The 10,245-nt window shown below is 57.8% G+C and overlaps 1 protein-coding gene across 1 annotated transcript; it reads right to left on the bottom strand.

Moving 5' to 3' along the window:
• Positions 1-2,896: 2,896 nt before the first annotated feature.
• MAVS (mitochondrial antiviral signaling protein) lies at positions 2,897-10,239 on the bottom strand. Its single transcript, XM_085314662.1, has 6 exons — positions 9,831-10,239; positions 9,498-9,672; positions 8,858-9,057; positions 7,873-8,434; positions 7,196-7,350; positions 2,897-6,270 (listed from the first exon to the last, which is right to left on the bottom strand). Exons 1-6 carry the CDS (start codon positions 9,945-9,947, stop codon positions 5,599-5,601), a joined length of 1,881 nt encoding a protein of 626 aa, XP_085170788.1. The 5' UTR covers positions 9,948-10,239; the 3' UTR covers positions 2,897-5,598.
• Positions 10,240-10,245: the final 6 nt, after the last annotated feature.

Here is a 10,245-nt window from a genome sequence, read left to right as displayed (position 1 = left end):
CGCGCGCGCGGCCCTCTCCCCCTCCCCCTGCCTTCCTCCCCCGGCCCGCGGGGGTGGGCCAAACCGCCAGGCGGCCTCCAATCCACGCGCTCCGCCGGGCGGAGCGACAAGCGRCTGCGCCAATGAGAGCCAAGGACTGGACACCGGCGGGGCGCCGGGCCCGCCSCTCGCGCTCGGCCGCGGATATCGACAAGCGCGGCTACCCAATAGAACGCGCCAGCTTGGTACGGGGCGGGGACTAAGGCGCYCGAGGGGCGGGCCTTTGAGCCTCGCCTTCGGCCTATCGTTTCTCTTCGGGAAGAGAATGGCACCCCGCCTATCCAATGAGGTGTGCGACTGCCCAGGCGGGGCGGGGGAAGGCGGGCTGATTGACAGGCCTGGTAACTGTGGCAACGCAGGGGCGGGCCGAAGGCAAGACTGCAGCAGGCGCGGTGGGGGGTGGGCCGAGCAGCGGGGCCTGCTTTGCATACGATTTGCATATGCAAATAGCGAGGCCTTGCTCATCCTGCATTGTTTGCTGAGAAGGCAAAAAATTCCGATATCCTATCAGGGAGATGCAGGAGGCGCCTTGTGCCCCACGTGAGGTGAAGCGTAACCTCCCTCCRGAGAAATAACCACCATTTTTGTTCAAAAAAGCTAGCTCGCGGGACGTGGYGGGGAAAAGGGACAGAGGGCCCTCAGGAGCAGGAAAAAAGCCCAATTCCTCCSCAAAGGCAGGAGGAGTTGGCGCCCGAACAGCCTCTGGAGCGCTCCCGTTCCCTACGGCACTGCGGGGTGGCGAGACAGGCACCAAAAACACCCGGGAAGCTTCACCTTCCCTCCGCAGGGAACTGCTGTCCAACCGCTTCGGTGACCTCTCTCTCCACCCCACGATCCGCCTCTTTCCGACAACATTTGTCCTTTCCGAGTCCGTCAGCAGGATCGATCTGCAAAGGGACTTGGAGCGACCACCCCGGTAGCCACCACCTGAGCGTCAGTCCCACAAGCTCGGTTGCGCCCCGAGCGTTTCCTCAGCTGACGAAAACWCGAGCATCTCCCGCTCCGCCGCGTTCCCTCGGGGAGACGCTCGAAGCGGCGGCTCGCACAGTAAGTCACGCAGCAGCTAGAGCTTCCCTCCCGCCGTGGGCGATCTGGCTTGCCTTCACCGGCCGTGGGTCACGATGCCTTTCTTTGAACGTTGCACGTAAAATGAAAAAAAGGACCTCGTTTAAAAATTGTGAGGTGGTGGTGGGACTCACCCTGAGGAGACCAAAAGCGAGGCRGGAGCCTAAGCAGCACGCGCGGCACCGGCGAGAAGGGCGGGAGGGCCRTTCAGATGAGCCTGCAGGCCCGGCTGGGCCCGGTGACCCTGTCTAGGCGAGACTGTGACATGTGAAACACGGGCAATTTTCAAGGCTGGATGCTTTCGGCTGTGGCACGCGGTCAGTCCACGCAGGCTAGGGGTCGTGCCAGCCCTGAGCTGCTTTCCTTGTCCAGCAGCCCATGGTGGAGGGYCTGGGCATCTTACAAACGCACCTCGGATAATTAAACAACCTCCTCTTAGTGGAAGAAACAGCCTTTTCTTGTCTCCCTCYGCTTCTTGTGCTTTAAGGGGAAAAAGGAAAACATTTATTTCAAACAGAAGACAGGCACAGTGTCTGCAGAAAGGATTTGACTTTTGAGTTAAGGAGCGGTTTTGTCTCTGTGGCCAGCACTAGCACAGCCATAGTCAGCTCCAGGGGACAGAGGGATGAAGGAACAAGCTGTTCTCCCACCAAACTGAATTTGTGGGCCCCTTTGGCAAACGGCTGCTCTCAGGAGGCCAAACTCTTTTGCTGGTTGCAGGCTTCCGGTGAAATGTGTGGCTCCAAGCATGCTAGGAGAGTCACAGGAGAAGTGAGGGCCGTGTGCTGGGCTSTGTGTGTACTACCCACCTCAACACACATCTGCTCACGGTGTCCACCAGGGCTGTGTCCATTCCAGAGGGTCTTTTCCTCCCAACCTGTCACTGCTCAGCCAAAGCTGCATGCTGCAAAATTTCTCCCAAATCCTCTTCAAGTCTGCAATGCTTTGCTGCTCAGACCTCTGCTTAAAAGCTCAGGATGCATTTCTCTTGCATGAACTTGTCCCACTTACTCTCTGGCAACCACATCCTGAGGGGAGGCAGCTCAGCTCCACAGCTTAGCTACACCCTGCAAGAAGAGCTACTGCACTCTTTTCAGACCACTCGTGATAAATATATTGATGCCTTTTGCAATCAAGACATAYGTCATCCTCGGAGAAGGGCAAAGGATTAAGCAGCATTTTGCCACGCAAGAAAATCCTGCCAGGCACAGAAAACACCTCTGGTCTCTGGGGCACTGCAGCTGGAGGAGCTACCCTCACATGCCTAAAATGGCCGGCAAGGGTCTTGCCAAAACCCAAATGCCCCGAGGAGGACCGAGGAAGAGGAGCACACAAGGAAGCTGAATTCCCAGCAGATGCTCCTCAATAAACAGATAAGATTTCCCAAGAAATCCCAGCTCAACTCCAGAATAAGGRAAATGCTCTAATTGCCACTGAGGGAGTCACGTGAAATTTTGCACATGAAACTCATAGATACTTTTAATTTAAAAARGTAGTTCCTATCTCTCCCTGATGGGAAAACCAAGTTGCATCAACTGGAATAAAACAAAAACAAAAAAGAAAAAAGGGAGAGGACAGTCCTTTTATTCCCTTGTGGCCTCCTCTTTTCTGCAGCATTTCTGGTTTCTAAAATTATTCCCTGATCAGGTAAGTTAGTGGACTTAATTCTCCTTTGAGCTTCCAATTGAAAACTACTTAATACGTTTCCTTGTTCCATGAAGGCACAAAAAGCCAAGATTYGACTTTTCTCTCCACCTGCCAAACTTACAAACACACGTGACAACCTCACAAGTTGAGTGTTAGATCACAAACAATTTTATTATGTATTTTGCAAAAAGCTTTCTCTTTTCTAAAAGATTTGCAGGGACACAATTCCCTCCTGCAGGTTCTCCTGCTGATCATGCTTTCAAAATGACACAATACGTCTCTAAAAATACCAGTATTTCACACTAAATACAGAGGAAAATGAACACACATTTATGAAGTCCAAAGTAGTRATAAAACAACTGATTCACAAGAGTGAATCAATGTGAAAGCAAAAATGTACATGCCATTGCTAAAAAAGTATCGGAAAAATGCATGAAGAATTTTAGACAAGGAAAGCATTAGAGAAGAGGGCCTTGGTGCGGATGCTGCTGGTTTGGGATCTCACAGATGTCCTCTGAATCATGCAGCAGCACATGGAAAAGACCCCTGCTGCCCCCTCTCTTTAGAGGGTTGAATTTTCTGACATTATGCAATGTGGTTACACAGGCTCAAATACTCTCTGCTTTACAGTATGGATATTTGCTAATAATTTCTGCTTTATTTCAGCACAACATTCAGTAGTAAACACCAGTCTTTTAACGAGGAGGAAGGATTTGGGGAGATTTTCATACCTTTTGCAAATAGAGCAATTGGAAGTGTTGAAAGCTGCAGCTTTCATGGAGAGGTCACAGGTCTATACAAACCTCTCCCTGGTGAAATTACTGAAGCTGAGAAAAAAAAATAGCTTATTGGGGACTGCCAATAGGGACTCCTGGATTATTCCTGGAGTCCTGTATCTGCCCTGCTTGTAGGGAGGTTTTGGACAAGTCACCACCCTGTCTTCAAAAGGGGAGAACTGCCCCCGTGTCACCTCTCCCAGCAGAGGAGTTGCATTGCATTTAAAAGGACGCTCCGTTCCTCTGATGGATACATCACTAGAGCAAGCAAGCTGTGAGCAGCTCAGGTTCGCCCTAAAATGCAGCCCAGTCGCATCAACATAAACCTCAACAGCATCTCACTATTGCATGTACTTGTCACCTTCATCATTTAAGAGAGGTGCTTCTTGCACTGCTGAGGAAAGGGAAAGCGTCAGCAGCTGCCAACCCCACAAACTCGACCAAAAGTCCCCCAGCCCCTCTCTGCCTCRGGCAGAACTGTTTGCAGCTTTGAGAGCAATTGGTCCAATAAGGCCTGAGTCAGAACAGGCTCCAAGTCCCAGCTCCCTTCCCCAGGTGAATGGTAACGCTAAGTCAGTAAACCAGAAATTGTAAGGCAAAGCTGGGGAAGCAGCCACATGGCTCAGAACCGGGCGGTTACGAAGCGTGGGGACTTGGGATCAGGCAGATGCCGGCAGGTGACTTCCAAAGTCCCCAGCATTTCCTCTGGCATTTGTGGGGAAAAAAAAAATGACTCTCGCGGGTGCAGTAACCGGAGCGAGTGACAAAAGTGGCAGGTAAAGCAGGGACGAGCAGGCAGGGCCTCCTGCAGGGCGTTCAGCTCCACAGGCTCTGCAGCAGCAGAGCCGTGCTGCCAAGGAGGCGAGGAGCTCMTACTGCGTGTCCCTCCAGACAGCGGTACGGAGTGCAACGCGGCCTACGGCACCACAGAAGGAACGGAGAAGGCACCTGATGTGCCACCAGAAGGCACTTCACATCAGGGACCACAAGGCTGTCACAACCTTATAGATCCCATTATATTTAAAGCAGGCTTCAAGGGCCACCGCCCGTGCGTGGACACAGCCCAGCAGCCTCACAGGAGCGCTCCTGGATTAAACCTTGCAGGAGCTGCTAGGGAAAACAGGTACTTCATCCTCACCAAGAGAGGAGCAACCGTTCAGCCCCATCACCRCCCAAAGCAAGCTGCACGCCAGCCCTCCCAGACCCCGCGCCACAAGGGAAGGGGAGGATGCTCTGAGCAAAAGCGTGGACGCAGTCTGGCCTGTCACATTCTCATCACGGTGACGGTCGCAAAGCCCTCGGGAGCTACTGAACTTCCCCTTCCCGTGACAGCAACGAACTTTGCTTCGTTAGATCCTCCCAGCAGCGAGGAGACACACCAATTAAGGCTTCAGCAAGGTGGAAACGCCAGCTGTGCCCTGCCACTCAGCCAGGTTGACCTCAGTCCCTCAGCAGGAGCAAGCGGAGGGGAGCAGGCCTTGCTGCACCACAGTCCTTGCTGCCTGCCCAGTGCTGCAGGAAAGGATAGCAGAGATGGGCCAAGGTCCCAGCRTCAGAGCCAGAGATACAACGTAAGGCAAACATCAGGCTGGGCACCTGGTGAAGGCTGGTGCGCAAACCCTCGGGTGCATTTTCAAGTCAAGCTGAGCAGAGCCGATAAAATCAGCTCCATCTTTTCAGAACACGTGCAAAACCCTTCCCTGGAAAGCCACTTTTTGGACCACTAGGAAACATTTCCCTAGGGTCTTCTAGGATTGGAAGGAAGACACGGAGAATCACCAGGAAGGCTTTGATTTTTGACTCAGGGGATTGGTCCCTGAGTGAGACCCTCTCTACAAGTGCAACAGAAAGGACAAGATGGTTGGGAAACAGAGGAACATACCAAAACCCAACAGCATCATGCAACCAAGGCCTCTTTCAGTGAAACCTTCTAGTGAGAGTTAACAAGGCCCTACCAACCCTCCAGCTCTTCAGGCTTCAAGCACATTGGCCAAATTCCTGCTTCAACGAGGAATCGTTCAGGCTGAGTGATGATAGTGGCATCCCATCATCTTTTCGCTCTGCTCTAGCACTATTTCTGCAGTCGAGCATATACTAGAAAAGCCACGGCCGAAATCAGTGCAATGCCTGCAGCTGGTGCGATGTATGACCAAGACGAGCTATTGCTGTCTCTTGGGACGACTTTGGCTGGAGACAAGTTGGAGTTGGTGCTCGAGTCAAAAGCTGGAGGGTTTCTGAAGGGACTKTCTCCCTGCGGGAGATCTTGGGGTGCACCAAGCAGGACACTGGGGTAATGGTCCACCCGGACCTCGTGGGTGACCAGCGAGGTGCTTGGAGGTGGACGGGGGTTTGCTGCTGTTGCCTTCTCTCCCGCAGGGTCTGCATGAGCCACTGGAGCTGGGGTCCAGCATCCCAAAGGGGCTCTAGAAAGCGCTTCTCCGTGGCTCAAGCTATCTGTGCTCAGCATAAGTGAGTCGCTACTTAACTCGAGGCGATCGGAGTCCCCTGAATAGGAACTGCTGGGCCACCGTGAGCTCAGACATCTGCCGGCCCCCTCCGGGTTCCCTCCCGCCGCGGAGAGGAGAACACCCGGCTTGCTGAGCTCCACGTCTTCCTCTGCGTAGGTGCGAAACACCTGCATGTTCCCAGCAGAGCTCACCAGGGGGGTCCTCCTTCCAGCTGTGCCTTTGAAGCTGCCCACAGCGGTTGTGCCCAGGAAAGGGGCTGCCGAGGCTGGGAGCACCTTTGGGAGACAACGAGAGGGGCTGTCTCAGCTGGGTGCTGTGGRGATCACCCATTCCGCCTTGGTTTGGGCACCCACGTCAAGCAACAAACCCAGCTCCAGCGCTCAGAGCCCTCAGCCACCACATCTCCAGCCACTGGRAAGCAAGGCTGGGCCGCTGGCAGCTCCCTGGGCTGGGTGAGCGAGCAAGGCAGGACAGTACTGGGTCTCCAGAGAGCCTTCGGGATTAGGGGGGATATGGAAAGGCAGAGTAGACAGAGGCAGCAATGAGAGAGGTCGAGATGTGTCTCTGAAATGATCTGGAAACTGGGAGATTGACCAGCAAGTCAAGAGAGAAATATGGAGCCAAAGGCCGACAAACTCAGGCTCCCTTCCTCCTCCAAGGGGCTGGTGGCACAGAAACGATGGCTTGAGATGCCGAGGGGAGCAAACCGCATCTCCAGTTGAGTCTTGACAAACTGTCCCCAACTGAGCAGCACCAGGAGCTCACACAGCGCAAAGCACCAGGGTACCGAACTGGGAGCAGCAGCAAGAAACCAAGCCTGCCCAGCCGGGAAGCTGGGAGTCCCGGCACGCTTCGTGCAAGGAAGCARGCGCTGGTGGGAGCAATTTCCTTTGTTCAAACCCTCTGTCCTTGGGGTTTTGGAGAGAGCCCTCAGCCCCACAAAAATCAATGGGGGACATCCCCGCGCTCGTAGGGAGGTTGGGGTCCAGCCCCCGCCCCGGAATCGTGATCTGCTCTTGGCACATACTGTAACACTAAAGCAGCTTTCGGATGCGCTTTAAAATAGAGTGCCAGGACGGGGACAGGATCACGGGGGAGGAAAAAAGCCCTGAATGAACAAACCACCAGCGACAAAAGGGCCCCGGCCAGAAGGTTTGCAAGGATCTGAACCAAACAAACTGACAAACTAAGGTCACCTACTCTCTCCTTCGTTGGTACAGATGGGTTGCTGCCGGCTCTCTCCCCCGCAGCCAGTTTTCCCTCCTGTACGGGAGCCTTCAAGGAAGCACTGCTTGACGTGAAAGTGGCTGTGGGTGCTGGAGCAGAGACTGGAGGAGCYGCTTCCACCTGAGCATCTGATGGGGAGAAAACAAAACGCAGTGCGTTAACTGGACAGCCCAGAAGGAAGGCRAGCTTTGCTCCTCCCCGAGGACGCTGCAGGACAGTCCCACCTCCAAGGCACGCACCCATCTGCGTTCACAGGTTTTCACCTTTTTGTCACCCCTCCACGTTAAGTGTCATGGAAAAAGAGACGCCGGAGCCTGCAGCCTGGCTCACCATCCTCAGCACTGCGCAACTCCAGGATGCGGGCGAGGGGCCTGAGCCGCAGCACATACCAGAGCTGAAGATGCTGAAGAGGGAGCAGGACTCAGCGCGGCCGGGTGCTGCCCGGACGACGCTGGCCTTGCTGCAGAGCCTCCCACGAGGYGCAGGTAACCTGCCAGCACCCCAGCCCTCCCAGTCTGGTCCTCCCTTAGAGAGTGGGGCAGCCCCAGCCCACTGGTATGGGAACGCAGAGACGTTTAATTGGGGCGTTTTGGACTGCACCTTCCGCACTGCTGCTCGTAAGGGATGGCTCCGCCRTGAAGGAAACCCACCTCCATCTCCTCCGCTGCTCCTCAGCGTCCCGAGCCGCTTCTGCTCCGCGTCGAACTCTTTTTGGATGAGGAGGGGGTTGCGCACGTCCACRAAGCTGCTCGGGGGCTCTCCGGGCCCGGAGCCGCACGCAGGCGTCTTCAGCGAGTCCGGGGGCCGCGGCTCCCCGACGTGAACGGCCTCCACCGGTCTCGGAGGCAGCTCAGCAGAGACGTAGTGAACCTCTTCGGGTTCGTTCCTGCGAGCAGCGCTCGGATCCCCCAGCGGAAGGGACCTGCCCGATCCCAGGCGCAGGGCGCCACGGTTCAGGTGGTTCGCGTTCCCAAAATACCCGTTATCCACGCACACCGGGTGCTGCTGCCGGCTCGGCCAGTCCCGGCCGTGCTCGGAGGGGCCGGCTGGCGGCACGGCCGCGGTGGCCGCCCCGGGGAGCTCCGCCGTCGCCCGCGCGGCGTCAGCGGGAAGCGGGACGCGCCCCTCTCCGCAGAGCCCCTCGCTCGCTCCATCGCGGGCCACGCTGCCAGGCGGAGGGGGACTCTCTCGCTCTGGGAGCTCCTTCGGGAGCTGCAAGGAAAACGAGCTGTGTTAAAGCGCTGCTGTAACCATTCCCGCCTCAGCCAGATCAGGACGCTGGGAACCACCGGAGCTTCTCGGAGCCAAACCCCTGCACCTGCACACACGCGCAGCGGGGAAGCGGGACAGGGAGCAGTTATACAGCTGCACGTAGGCTATAAGCAGATTGTCCAGTGCTTCTCAGTATAAGCAGCTGCATTTCAACCCACAGGTTTGGTGTGGGAAGGGCATGCAAGCAGCCTGGGCCTCCTGCGTCTCCTCGGACGAAGGCCCTTCTCCCCTTGGCAATGAAACGCAGCRTCCCAGAAAGAGCCTGGCCCTAAGGCAGGCTCCCGGCTCTCCAAAAAAGAAGCCCTGCCACTGCAGGCCACAGAAAAGTCCTTTGCAGCCACGTCCAGCACGTGCCCCACTCACCGATTCCTGCACTGGGGCCCTGGAGTCCAAGTCCGTGCTGGCAGCAGCCGAGCTCGCCGCAGTCGCGGCGCCGGGCAGGAGCGACGGCTGGCTGCCGGCGGGCGGCTCACGGCGCGGCTGCTCGGGCCTCGGGGCACCCGGAGCGGGGTTTGCCCCCACGGACGGCATCCGGGCGCTGACGGAGGAGGGAGCACCGCCAGCTGCAGGAGGGAAGGAGGCAGCGCCAGGAGGTGAGACAAGAGACCCCGGCCCGAGCGTCGGCGCGCCAGGCTGCCTGCAGACCTCCCGCCGTCCCCAGGCGCGACGCGCATCCTCGGGGACCACCGCGGAGGCGTTCGGGCAGGGAGAAGGTGGCAGCTCGCCGGCAGCAGCCCGGGTCCCGTCTCCGCCAGGAAGCCGCTTCGCTCAGCGGGAATTAGCAACGGGGCTTTTGCAAACCCCTCCCGGGGGCAGGGATGGAAACCRGGGACTGAACCAGCAGCACAGACCCCACCACCAGCACCACCACCGCGTCCGGCGCTCAGGCTCCTTCCCCGAGACCATCTAACGAACCGACATCTCTCAACGGCACCTCCCTCCCGCAGCGGGGAGCGGGRCGAACGCCGCCGGCGGGGGCCCGGGGGCGGCGAAGGCCACTCACGGATGCGGTAGAAGTCGTAGAGCTGCTGCAGCTCCTCCGCCAGGTGCCCCGCGTTGTTCTGGTGCAGCGCGTTGATCAARTCCGGCACCCAGCCCCGCCGGCACTTCAGGAACTGGTAGAGCTTGAACACGGCCGTGTGCCTGCCCCGCATTTCCTCCCGGGCCTGCAGCTCATCCTAAACAAAACCCCGCGACGACGCGAGGCAGACRGGGCGGGGGGGGACGGGACGTGAGGACGGGGCCGGCGCGGGGCGCACGGCTAAAAGCCGCCCGCGAACCCCTCCCCGCCGAGCGGCTCGGAGGGGGAGACGAGCGCAGAGGCAACGAGAATTACCCTGTCGGCCTCGGTGAGGCAGGTCAGGGAATGGGCCAGCGACGTCACGTGGATGTTCCCGAAATTGCTGAGGTTTCTCAAAATGTGGTCGTACACTTTGTCTTCGGCGAAACCCATCTCGGCTCAGCACCTGGAGAGGTTTAACGTGGGCGCAGACGAACCGGGCCCGCAGAGCGCCCCCAAACCCCGCCTTGCCGCAGGAGGGGGAACGCGGGCGGCCGCCGGTGCCCCCGCGTAAACGACTGCGTGGCACGGCACCGCGGGGAGCAGGAGCTTCGCTTCCCCGGGACGAAGCGGGAGGACTCGTCCTTCCGGGGAAGGGGCGGCCAGGAAGGGGCAGAGGCCGGCAGGATCCCGGTTTTCTCTCCGTCTGGACTTCCTCGAGCTGCAGCTCGACGTCTTCATGCGTGGGACG

Source organism: Rhea americana, unplaced genomic scaffold (genome assembly GCF_003343005.1).
Source record: "Rhea americana isolate MKP2758 unplaced genomic scaffold, rheAme1 scaffold_41, whole genome shotgun sequence".
Taxonomy (NCBI): Eukaryota; Metazoa; Chordata; class Aves; order Rheiformes; family Rheidae; genus Rhea; species Rhea americana.
This window is presented reverse-complemented; position numbering and strand designations above follow the sequence as displayed.